The sequence below is a fragment of the Canis lupus genome, chromosome 20, assembly GCF_003254725.2.
Source record: "Canis lupus dingo isolate Sandy chromosome 20, ASM325472v2, whole genome shotgun sequence".
Lineage (NCBI taxonomy): Eukaryota > Metazoa > Chordata > Mammalia > Carnivora > Canidae > Canis > Canis lupus.
The window spans coordinates 8142570-8155998 of NC_064262.1; the positions used below are offsets into that span (position 1 = coordinate 8142570).

At 49.3% G+C, this 13429-nt stretch overlaps 1 protein-coding gene across 14 annotated transcripts in view; it reads left to right on the forward strand.

Annotated features, from left to right (window-relative positions):
- ATP2B2 (ATPase plasma membrane Ca2+ transporting 2) overlaps positions 1 to 13429 on the forward strand; it is a 371080-nt gene that overhangs the window by 280247 nt on the left and 77404 nt on the right. For all 14 annotated transcript variants that reach the window (XM_049098570.1, XM_025449826.3, XM_049098562.1 and 11 more), the window contains one exon: positions 8880 to 9077. In XM_049098570.1, coding sequence (XP_048954527.1) covers positions 8880 to 9077 — 198 coding nt within the window. The remainder of the gene's footprint in view (positions 1 to 8879; positions 9078 to 13429) is intronic.

Below are 13429 nucleotides of genomic sequence, written 5' to 3' on the forward strand. Positions count from 1 at the left end.
GACTCCATGAGGTGGGTGCTGTTCTCATTCCCAAGTGATACACCAGGAAACTAAGGCCCAGAGAGGGGAGGTCACCTGCCCAAGGTCACAGAGCCAGGAAGTAGCCTTGGGCAAGGCTTGAAGTTAGGTCTTTCCTACCATTTCATCATTTTGTTTTGAACCTTGTGAATTCCCAAACATCCCAGAAGGGGTCTGGTCTGTGACAGGGTGGGAGCATGTGGACTCCCCCGTCCTGTGTGATGCCCCGGGCCACTCACCTGCACACGGACACACAGCCACAGCCTCGAGTGCACACACACACCTGCTCAGACAGCCTCTCTCACTTACTAAGTCACGCACCTGCCCTCTGGGTGCATCCCCCAATTTGAACCCTTTCTGTTTTTTAAATGCAAATAAGGGCCATGAAGCCACCTTTGGCCTTCCTGGGGAAGCACTGGCTATTTTATCTGAAATTTCCTAAGCACCCCAGAGCTGACAGGACCAGGCTGATATGAGCCAATGAAGGGTCAGCTTAATCAGGTAAAGTCACTGTGGGGCATTTGTTCTGAGCAGACACAGCCCACCCCTCACTACATCAGGCTGGAAGAGGGCAAATGTGACCCCTGGGCTCTGTAGCAAGGGGCCTGACTCAGCTCCCAGCAGAAGAAATCTGTGCCTCAATATACATACCTGTGTAACGGGGTGATCGCAATAGAAGAAGAACTTCACGGTTCACAGAGCATTGTCAGAGTCTTGGTTCTGTTTGAGCCTCAAGTGAAACAACCTGAGGGCCCCCAAAGAGGGTGAGTTATCTACTCAGAGTCACACAGCAAGTAAAGATGTATCCAAACCAAGTCTCGGGACCTCTGAGGTAGGGGTGTGGCATGGCAATAGTGGTAGGTCCAGACACGATCTCAGACAGTGGCAATGCTGACAGAAATATCCAGGAAGCACATTCCAGACCCAGAGTAACAGCAGTAGTGGCAGTGTGGTAGTTAGTTAGTAGTAGTGTGGTAGTTAGTAAGGGTGGTGGTAGTTAGTAGTAACAACTGCATCTATGATTTATGAGAGCCAATATATGCCAAGCACCAGCATCTGGGGGAGCAGTTTGTTTTTGTGCTAATGCTGAACTGCAGATGGTAAGTTACTTTTTACTTGAAATCATTTGCTCAGACATCGGGCAGGTTGATCTGGTCAGGCAATGCCCCCCACGTATCAGCCAAATTCAGGGCGCAGGGTTTACTATGGGTCCTCCTGGGTTGAAAGGAATATCTGGTGCCCCTTTCCTGAGAAAGGGACGCTCAGCCTTGTGGGGGGACTCAAAGCAGGGAAGAAGAGGTCAGAGGTCACGTGGATGCTCAGAACACTCTGGCCTCCCAATGGCCAGAGGCCCCTACTTTTGGCAGAGAGCCCAGCCTGTTGGCATGAGGTGCATTGTTTCAATGCCCCACACAGGAAGAGCAGAGCCCTGCCCCCCGATTACCGGGCCCAAAAGTCAGTCCTATTTTATATGTCCCCATTCTCTCATTTGGCCCCTTCACCTCTCACCTCCCTGCACCTTTACCTACTTCTGCGCTCCCTTTTTATCCCGATTTATTATACATATGCTACCTCCTAAGCAGCTTATAAAAGCTTATCTCATACAAAAAGATTTTTAAATGACTTAAGTGAGGAAATTCAGATGAAGGGAAGAAAAGAGAACTAAGATGATGATTTACAGGCACAACACATGCCACTGAGTCCTCCATGCAGCTCCAGAGGTGAACTGCAAATTTACCACGGAGCTACCAGACAGGCAAAGGGAAGGGGGCAACAAGATGAGTTCCATGACCCAAAGTCTCCCTTAGATAACCCTCGCACCCTCACCCCAACGCCTGCAGAATGATGACCCTGCGTGGCACCAAATAGATGTGTCCTCTTCCATGGAGACCATCTGCCCTCTCGCTTGAAGGGCAAACCAGGGATGCTCCAGCCACATTGGCCAGTTCCAAGCCCTTTGGGGTTTCTTCTGCCTTAGCCAACCCCTCTTCCTCCACACAAACCCTTTCACCTGATTAACCCCCCCACTCCTTCTGACCTCACTCGATTACACTTCCTCCAGGAAACCCTTCCTGGCACCATGGTCTTCCTCACTGCAGTACCCCCATCACATAGAACAATGTTTGGCTTATAGGAGGTGCTCAATAAGTATTTGTTGATTGATCAGATAAGCAAGTGGATGATTGGATGCACGCTATCTAATAGGATTCTAACTACTTTCTTTACCTTGAGAGGGGTTGAATGGGGGGGGTCTCTTTAGACCGGAGGATCCTGGGGGCTTGGCATCTAGAGACAGGATGCCGTAGCAGATCATCCAGCCTCTGGGTGCCCTCTCTCTTCCCTTCTCCCTAGACATCCATTCACTTCAGCCCACCTATAAGAAAGTCACTCCCCCCCACCAAAAAAAAGTCACTCCCTCTAGCCCTCTCTGCACTTTCTCTTCCTGGCCCCCAGTTCCGTGCTCCGGGTCCAGACAATACAGAGGCTCTCCCTCCTCCTGAAAGAACTTAAGCTGGTGCTCACTCTCCCCCAGGGCTTTCCTTAGCAGGAAACATGTCCCCAGAGCCAACATAAGGCCAATGTTTGGGCCAGAGAGCTCTCAGTCACAAGTTCTGGCTCCCTGGGGTCCATGCATATAACCTTGCTAAGCCAGACATCAGGATTTTCATGTGGAATTACCTGAGTTTTTAATGTTTGCAACAAATTATTTTGTTAACACCATACAGGTGTGCAACTGACCAAACAAGACATCTTTGATGGCCTAAGGCTGCCATTTGCGGCACTCTGGGCTGGGTACAAAAGAGCTAAGAAGAGAAAGGCATTCCAAGCAAAGGAGTGAGGACTGACAGGGGCAAGGGCTTAGAGGCTGGGGAAAAAAATCCAAGGGCACCTGGGTGGCTCAGTCAGTTGGGTGTCTGTCTGCCTTCGGCTCAGGTCATGATTCTGGGGTCCTGGGATTGAGCCTTTCATCAGGCTCCCTGCTCAAGAGGGAGCCTGCCCCTGCTTCTTCCTCACCCTCTGCTCCTACTCATGCTTGCTCTGTCTCTGTAGTGCTCGCTCACTCTCTCTCTCTCTCTTGCTCGCTCTCTCTCTTAAATAAATAAGTAAATAAAATCTTCTAAAAAAATCCAGTTGTGCCCAGGATAGCTGGATAAAGAGGAAATTTGGGGCATAGATTCTTCAAATATCCAATGATAGCAAGCAGCCATTACAACAAATAATTCCTGTACAACCAAAGTTTCCCGTGCCCTGCACTTGGCTTTCTCCTGTTACATGACTAATAGAACACACAAATTCTGATCCCAGTAGGAGAATTTGCACAAGTTCTGGAGGATTTTTTTGTTTTTTTGTTTTTTACCATGAAGGTACAACTACTGTACCTGTACAATTTACAGAGAGCTTTTGCAGACATTCCTCTGTGTATGGCTCACCACAGTCTAGGGGTTATTTTGCTCCCATTTTATTAATGAGGAAACTGAGTCTCCTAGGGATGAAATAATTAACCCAGTATATCCACAAATCTGGCTCCTTACTCGGTGCTCTGTTCTCTGCTTCTTGTGCAAAAAGAGATTTGTGTTGGAACCTCACAACCCCACACTGCTTCTTACATCAATTCCCAGCCACTGTGTTTCTGAATTTTCAAGGCCTTGCTGGCTTTGTCCAGTGATATTTGACACAGAATGTTAATTTTTAATATGCTAAATGGTGAGATGCTCCTTAATCTAAATTGAATCTCCAGCACCATTCATCTTTCACACCACCTTCTGTTGTTTCTGCTCCCCAAAATCGGTATGTCAATTTCCAGCCAAAAGGCAGGGAGACTTCAAGATTCCACTCCTGGAAGGGCTGTAGTAGGTGAATTGGACAGTGGGATATCCCACCTCTAGGTCTTCAAATCCAGTAGCTTTGGACACAAGGTATCAGAAACACCAGACATCAGCCATCAGTCAGGCCAATCCTTCATGTCACATGTGGGTAAATTGAGGTCTAGAGAGGATAAGAGGCTCATCTGCACTCATATGCCCCTTCCACTGTACCTGCCCTCACCTTGACCACCTCCTCCCCATATTACTGAAATCCCACCTGTCCAAAGACTTCCTCCTCCAAGAGGTCATGATTATCACCCAAACCATCTAAAACTGGGTGATAATCACACAGTATCCTTACCCAGTGTCAGACACAGCACTGTGCACCTACCGGGAAACATCCTGCCAAAGCCTTAACCAACCTCATGGAGCAGGCCCTACTGTGACTTGCATTTTTATGGATGGGGAAACTGAGGCACTGAGAGGTGAAGTCTTTTGCCCAAAGTCACTCAACTGGCAGGATTTGAACCCATGACATCTGCATTTAAACCCCATCTGAGTTCTTAGGGCTTGGTATCCCCAACTCTAGCTCGACCCACCTTCCGCTGAGAAGAAGAAGGTGAACGAGACGTCATGGCCATTATCTGTCATCTCGGTCACCCATCGTGAGCCTCAATACCCAAGGTTCCTATCTTGGGTGTACACACTGGGGTGTTTGTTGTGGGGAAACTGCCTCACAGTTTCTAAGTAAGACTGGCCCTACAGAACACAAATATTTTTATCCATGAGTTGTTATTTCTGAAAAACAGAAGGGATCTCAGAAACCTGTAGGGAGCAGGGCAGGACATGATGCTGGGGAGGGAGAAGTCCAGGACAGAGGAGGAAGAGTTAGAGAGGCTGTTCTTCTCTGGCCCATCCCCACTCTCCCCTTTTCTCCAGCCCAGAGCCTTAACAGTCTCACACCAGCAACCCCCAGGTTGAATCTAGCTCCCAGATGTGTTGTATTTGGCCCTGGACTGTTTCTAATGGGGGGATTTTAACATCAAATTCCAGGTGTCCAGCTTCTCTTGGAAGACTGCCACACTGGGTTCACATTCTCCCACAGGAGCTAAGAAAGAGCTGGCCCCTTAAGACGGGCTGGGATTCTTCACTTTGGCCCAGTCCCCACTATTCCCAGTTGCCTCCCGCCCACGCACTTCACTCATTCTCAAAAGTTGATCAGTCCCACAGCTGTGCAGATTTGCAACCCCTGCCCTGTGCTCTGTCCTAGGACCCAGGATCTCAATGCCTGGCCTGGACAACAAGAACCCCTGAGCCATGACCAAACTCCCAGAACTGGAGAATACTCATGTATTCAGCTGGTCACCCTGTAGACTCCAGAACATCTGAATCACAGACCCTCAGAAGAGTCACCTCTCTCTGAATCAATCAGATGGGCCCAGGTGATAGGCTGACCCCAGACTTGCTAAGCTGCTTCTAAGTGAAACCATTTTTCTTTTTAAGTTGCCATTATGACTGATACACATTTTTTTAAAATATTTTATTTATTTATTCATGAGAGGCAGAGACAGAGGCAGAGGGAGAAGCAGGTTCCTTGTGGGGATCCCAATGCGGGACTCGATCCCAGGACCCTGGGATCACAACCTGAGCCAAAGGCAGACGCTCAACTGCTGAGTCGCCCAGGCATCCTGTGAAGCCATTATTTATACCAAATCTATGAAAAGCCCCCAGATGTGAACCATCCCCAGCAGGACCACTTCAGGACCTGCAGACCTCAGAACCCCTGGGATCCTCAGGGTCCACCCATGGTATTGAACTCTTCTACTATCAAGATGAGGCTCAGAGACAGGAACTGACTAGTCAAGGCCCAGCAAATGCCTTAACAGGCCAGTGTTGACTAGTCATGGCCCCTTCCCTCAGAGGCCCACCATTCTCCCCAGTTCTCCCTTCTTCCTTTTATCAAAACCCACTCCCAGGAAAAAAAGCCTAAAACTCATTCACGTCATGGTATCCAGAACTGATGATGGCTTCCTTCTTCCAGGAAATCTAAAGGAATTGGAGCTTTTACTTAAAGAAATGAAGCCCAAGTGGAATAATTTTAAATGTTGACTATGGGTAGAATTGGACAAAGGAAGGAGGACAAGGAACCTTCCTGCAGTTCCTAGAATCACACTATATCATGCCGGTTTGCTCTCTACTTAGATGACCTAGATGGCCACCCCAGCATGGGCTGGTAGAGGCAACATTTCCACATGCTTAGGACAGGACTGACTTGAGTTCTGAGGGCCCCAAGGCGGCTCTAACCCAGCAGATTGATCTTGTGAAGGCCTCAATCAATTTTCCCATCCATATAATAGGTATAGCCTAGCTCTGGGATTCCTGATTCTTACTGCACAGGAGGACATTGGCTCTCCAGAGCTTATCTGTACTGCTAGGCCAGTGTGGGATCACCCCTGGAACAAGCCACCCCTAGGCTTTCCCATACTGTCTCAGCCAGGATGGCTTTTAGAGGCTCCCAGTGGAGGTCTCACTCTCAGCATCAGAGGAGGCTTGTACCCAGAATCCAGACAGGGGACATGCCTGTCTCCCTGTACCCCTGACCATAGGCTGTTGGACTGCCGGACCACTGAGCCCTTATGTCCATGAGCTGCTGGACTGTTCCCTTCTCATCACTCTCCCCAGCATGCAGCACCCAGCACCTGGCTAGGCCCACAGTGGAGGCCCAAGAAACAGGTTGAATAAACCAATGGATGGATAAGCTAACAAATGACTGGTAGAACTCTAGAACCATATGCTATTAAACCACTAGACCCCCATAATGATAGCAGCGGAATGTTCCAGGGCTCCAACACTAGCATGCTAACAGTACTGTTCTAGGGGTCCTTCCATATTTCCCCTTCTCTGAAGTGGACTGAGGCCAGAGTCTGATGGGGGTGTGCCTCTCCCCAACCCCTCCGTACCCACTCTCCAGCTAACCTCATTAAGCCACAGATGAGCTGGGGTTAGGCTGGCCTCAGGGACAGGACTGACATTGCCCACTTGTGGGGGGCCCATTTGTGCTGCGTTCCTGGTGATGACATTCATGCCAGACACATAACACTTGGGCCTGTCACCCGTGCATTCAGTGGGTAGAAGGATTCTAGGGTAGTTGGTGGCCTCAGTGCCAGGACCCGAGGGACAGGAAGCAAAGCCATCTTTGCCCCCAAGGGACCCAGGTAGGACACAGATCCAGTGAATAGGTCAGCCCTGCTGGTGAAGGTCACCTAGGGGTGAGGGCAGGGTGCTGCTGACTGCCTGGGGCGGAGGGGAGTGCTGGTCAGCAGAGGCATTCTGAGAATGGACTTGCCAGTATATACGGAAGCAATGTCTCTCTGTGGCTCTCTGAACAGCATGAGCCAGGCAGGAAGTGTGCCCAGGCACTTGTAGAAAAAGTTAAGGGTGACACCAGTGACTTGGGGTGATAAGGGTAGTATCAAAGGAGGGAGAAAAGCAAGGATGAGTGCTGGCCTCTCTTCATCACACACTGGAATCCCACCACGCCAAGTTTAGCTCTCAGGCTCCTCTTCTAGGCGCAGATGTGCCCGGGGTGATTTGCCAAGCTTTTGGTCACTCACACTGTGGTGTGGGTGAGTTTGGGAGGGGACTTACAGACAGGCAAATAGAGCTGGGAGGAGGAAAGGGAAAAGGCACAGCTGACCAAACATGTGGCAAGAGGAACACACGAGCCATGCCAGTGGAGGACTGGCCTGGTCTGGCTGGGAGCAGGCCAAGTAGTGGAAATGCGGCTGCAAACATGGCTTGGAGGGTCACATCGAGAGTGCCAGGCTGAGAAACATGGGCTTTATTCTAGAAGCAGTGAGGAACCCTCCAAAAGCTGCTGAGAGGATCGTATTGGTGAGTCAGGGAGAATTGTCTGGAAGTGAAGAAACGGTGGGTTGGAAGGTCACTGTGTACCAGCCCTGCATGATGAGGACTGTGCTTTACCCCCTGGTTTATAAGATGAGCCATGACCACTAGCCTCGATTGGGCGTCTGACAGCCCCCAGGAACCACTTGAGCATGTCACCTGTGTCCACTGAGAGGTCAACTCCTCTGGGAGGATGCTCTGTGTCTCTCACTGTTCTATCCTAGTGTCTAGAACAATGCTGGGCATATAGTAGGTGCTCAACAAACATTGACCTCATGGATTATCTCATAAGATGCTCACAACCATTCGTGGGCTAGGTACAGTAATCTGCATCGCAGAGGAAGACAGTGAGGCTCAGAGAGATGGAGGCACAGGCTGGGGTTCAAACCCAGGCAGAGGATTCCGAGTCTGCTCAATGGGGAGGGAAGGAGGAAACACAAAGCAGGAGCAAGGGTGTGGTGCACGGTGGGTCTGGCGTTGGGTAGTTGCTTCCTGTGGCCGCCGTAACAAAGGACCACAATTCGGGTGGCTTAGAGTAAGAGCATTTAGCTCTCACAGTTCTGGAGACCAGAAGTCTGGAAACCAGGCATCAGCGGGGCTGTGCTGCCTCCTGAAGCTTTAGGGAACATGCCCTTCCTTGCTTCTTTGGGCTCCTTCATGAATCTGGCATTCCTTGGCTCATGGCTGCCTCCTGCCCTCTCTACCTCTACGTCACATGGCCTGTGCCCTCTGAGTCTGTGTCTTCTCCCTCTGTCTCTTAAAAGGACACTTGTCGTTGGGTTTAGGGCCCACCTAGATAATCCAGGATGACATCGTCCCAAGATCCTTAACTTAATTACGTCAGCAGAGACCATTTTCTTAACTAGGGTCACATTCACAGTTTCTAGGAATTAGGACGTGGACATACCATATGCGGAGGGGTGGTGGTATTCACCCCACTACATTGTGTCTCTGGCGTTTCACGGGAGCCCACTCTGGGCCTGAAGCGAGTGTTGGGCGCTGGCCTCTTGGGTAGTCCCTGCAAGTTTCCTGCCTTGTCTCCCCTTCTCTGTGCTTCGCCACAGGGCCTGCCGCACACAGGCCCAATCCTGAGATCGCAAGCATCTCTCTCAGGCCGCCCAGGCCAACCTCTCTGCGCTCTGTCCGCAGGTTTGCCAGGCACTGCTCCAGATCTGGAAAAAAGAAAGCAGATTTTTGGGCAAAACTTTATACCTCCAAAGAAGCCAAAAACCTTCCTGCAGCTGGTGTGGGAGGCACTGCAAGATGTGACGCTGATCATCCTGGAAATTGCGGCCATCATCTCCCTGGGGCTGTCCTTCTACCACCCACCTGGAGAGAGCAATGAAGGTAAGACCCCCCACTCCCGAGCCTGCAACACGCAGGCCCAGCCACGCCTGAGGGTACCCAGGGCTCAGCCGAGGCTCCCTCCAGATGGGGAAACTGAGGCCCAGGAGGCAGGGCCTGACCCACATCCCCCACTTCTCCTATGTGTGAGATGCAAGGATTGCACCAACGCTGAGAATAACTACAGTGAGCATGTACTGAGCACTTACAGTGTGCTGAGCTCTGGGCTGAGTAGTCATCCTCCTAAAACCCCATGAGGTAAGGGCCATGATTATGCACATTTTAAAGATGAGGAAACCAAGGTATGGAGAAGTGCATTAACTCGCTCAAGGACATGGAGTGGGTGCCAGACCTGCTACCACCATGGGTGTGGCTGCCCAAACTTCCTCCTTCCAGTCCCCCTCTTGGATCATATCCTTTGCACATTGCGTGAGAAGGACTCAGCATCCATGCTGCTCCTCCTCCCTCACATTTCCATCCCAAGATTGGTTCAATATCATGCACAACTCAAAGGGCTGGCGCTAAATATGTTTTCCCACATGAGGAGTCCCTGTCTCAAGTGGGCTTCCCAAAATCTGTCCTGAGTTCTGAATGGGGACTCTGCTCTGTAGGCCAAGGAAACACTGTCCCATTCATCCAAGAAAGGTTCTGGAGCAGACCCACTCTTCTCAAAGTCAGAACTTAGGACTTCTAATGGAAAACCTCAACTTTAATTCTAGAAACCGAGCACCTGCTAAGGCTAAGGGCTAGGGCTTTATCAACTCGATAATTCTATCTATCCTTTAAAATGACAAAGTCTTTCAAACCCATGTCACACGATAGACAGACACACACACACACACATTACAGGATAAATGGGATCACATAAGAGATATTATTTTGTTGGATTTTTACAATCCAGTTTTTCATTAGTAGGATATTATAAACACTTGTTATTAATTATCATCTGGCATTTTTTTAATGAATGCCCTAAAAAGATAATCCTACTTTGTTCATTACTTCAAGCAAGCAAATAGAAAGTGAATAGTTTACAAGAAATACCTATCATGGGCCTCATTTCCCCCAGGCGAGAAGGTGGTCTCCGCAATTCCTTGATCATCTGTCCCCTCACCCTCTCTCAAGCCTGAGTTCCCCAAGAAATGAGATAAACAAGTCTATTAGGCCAACTACCTCAATTTTATGTTATATTACTAAATTGCTTTTTATCCTGCGTGACCTCTTTCCAGAGAGGAAATACAAAAGAAGGACACATCTCACAAGACGAAGTCAAATAGAAAGTCAGACAGGAAAGGAATGGAACAAATAAACTCACTATATTTGCTACCATGATTGGGATTTAAATTTGACTTTAAGCTTCCTGGCAGCCAAGGCAGAAAGAGAATTAGGATGACTTGCATAGCTTGAGCTATGCAACCAGGAGGGAAAACAGTTGTTTAGGAAGATAGTATGTTCCCTGACAGTGAATTCTGGGATGAACTTTCACATAGGACATTATAAGATGATGCACATTGGGAAGCAGTCTTTGCAGGAATTTCATAGAAAATGTAGAAGAAGATTGTACCTGGCTATTGGAATAAAACTTATGCGCAAGCATAATAATAACGATCATTCTTCTATTTTTATAGCCACCACTAGTTGGGAGTATTTACAGTAGAAATTAATTTGATCATCACAACAACCCTGTGGGTAGGTGCTGCTATCATCCAGGAGCCGAGGCCCTGAGACAGTAAATGACTTGCTAGGTCACACTCTAAGAAGCAGCAGAACCATGAATCAGACCCAGACATTCTGGCTTCTGAGCCCACGCTCCTATCCCTCGGCTGCATTTCCTCAGGAAGGGATGGGACTGTGTCAGTGCCACCCGGGTAAGTGGCTTCCTGTGACCCAGTTTAGTGCAAGATTAGAAGTCAGAGGGCAGATGGTGGAGGGGGTGCAGTAGGAGCACGGATTGAGCTTCTAGGGTGTGCCAGGAGGAGCCTCCCCACAGACAGCCCTCCAAACAGATGGCTGCAACCTCTTCCATCCTAGAGAGGGGGAAACCAAGGCCCAGAACAGTGAAGGACTTACCCAAGGTCACGCAGCTTATTAGGCAGTAGGGATGGATCTTAAACCCATGTCTTCTGGTGCTTTCTACTGCCCCACCCTGTCTCCAGCTGAGACGCCAGCTCAAGCCAAGATCTGTGTAGATGAGGGAAGCTGCACATATTCTGGCCCCATAGGGCCAGTACAGTTCCTGTACTCTGTGGCTATATGTAATCCCCGATATCCAGGACCCAGCCCGGGCTCTGAGTCTTGGACCTTCCATGTTGCCAGAACCATAGCCCGCCAAGTCAGGTTCAAGCTTCATTAGTCATGTCCAGAAGGCTGCTGGTGATGGACTTCCAGGCTGTAGAGCCTTGCAGCATCCATAGCCCTCTCCTGTTTGCTTTCTTGACTCAGGGGCCTCCAGATACTTGTCAGAGGTCACACGGGATGTTCGTAGCAGAGCTGGGATTGGGCCCAATTCCCTGCCCGTGACAGCTCTCCTAGTGTCTGAGTGTCAGCAGAGTGACAGACACATAGTAGGTGCTTAGAAAATATGTGTGTCTCTTCCACTTTCGAGGGCCTTTATTTGATGCCAGGATCCAATAACCATCTAGAAAGTAGCTTCCCTGTTTTACTGATGGACAAGTAGAGATAGGTCCAGAGAGGCCAGACAGGTTCCCTGAGGTCAAACAGACAAAAGCCAAACCCTACAAATCCCCAGGTCCAGAGAGAGCAGCTGCAGGCTCCCAAGACCCTGTGGCCACAATCTGCAGAACCTGTGTTTGCCCCAGTCTGAAGGGCCCCAGAGGAGATCTCAGCACAGCCTGCCCAGAGCCCCCTTCCTCCCCTCCCTTATCTCTCCTCCCTGATTGCACCAGGGATAGCATGAGTTGTTCCCAGGGTCCAGCAGCTCCTGGTAGCTGAAGGCCTCACCCAGTAATCCATAGCCCCACTTTCTGGCCATGCCAAAGCACTGTGTGACCATCAGATGCTTCTTAGAAGGAAGTAAAAACCAATCGGCTTTTGCCTGCAGAGAGGCCTGAAGGACCCAAAGGGCTCCTTGGTATTGAATAGACGAAAGCAACAAGCAGGGTTGGGAGTCAAGGGAAAAGAGTGAATCCTGTTCAACCACCATACCCTTGGCTTCCAGAGTCAGTCCAAAGAGAGTAGTTCATGGAAATGGAGAGCAGACACGCTTATCATGTATCCAATATATGCCAGGCCCTTAGAAGGCTCTGGGCTCACAAAGTCATCCCACATTATAGCTTTTCAAACTGAAACTCAGAGAGGCCAAGTCACTTACCCAAGATCACACAGCAGAGCCTAGATTCGAAATCAAGTCTTTATAATTCCAGAACCCAAAGGCTTTCCATGGTCCTGGGCTATTTCTAAGTGTCCTGAATGCTTGTAATTGCTATAATCTGTAATGGGGGAGGCAAGGCATTGACGAAACATGCAACAGGGAAAGAACAGTCTTCCCATTTACAAAGCATGTAGCAGAGGCAGAGAGTAACAAAAGTCCCATAAAGCAAAGCACTGGGGCTCTATCTCAAGTCACTCCCCTGAAACCCAAAAAAGCACATCACCATGGACTGGATTTCAGTTTAGCAAGGTTCACTGGACTCTCCCAGTCTCTGGGACTTCCACTGGTGTCACTTATGATGGTTGAGGAGCACTCTCGTTCCTCTCCCTGCCCCCATCATCACATGGTGCTGAACTCCAGCTGGGTGTGGAACTCAAATGCATTCAAGGCTGTCTGTGGACCTCGAATGCATTTATACACCCTGTACACTGGACAACAAGAAACAGCACCTTTAGGAATCCTGGGTGGCTCAGTGGTTGAGCATCTGCCTTTGACTCAAGTCATGATCCTGGGATCCTGGGATCTAGTCCCACATCAGGATCCCCACAGGGACCCTGCTTCTCCCTCTGCCTATATCTCTGCCTCTCTCTGTGTGTCTCTCATGGATAAATACATAAAATCTAAAGAAAGAAAAAAAGAAAAAGAGAGGAAGGAAGGAAGGAAGGAAGGAAGGAAGGAAGGAAGGAAGGAAGGAAGGAAGGAAGGGAGGGAGGGAGGAAGGAAGAAGAAAGAAGAAAGAAAGAAAGAAAGAAAGAAAGAAAGAAAGAAAGAAAGAAAGAAAGAAAGAAAGAAAGAAAGAAAGAAAGAAAGAAAGAAAGCTTCTGCTCTGTGTTTACGTGTGCTTGGTAAGGTGAATGCTTTACATAAGGCCCTCCCTGAGTCCTCTCAGCTACCTGGGCCTGTCCTCACCCCCATTTTGCAGATGAGAAAACTGAGGTGCAGTGGTTAAGTAGCTAGGTCATAGGGA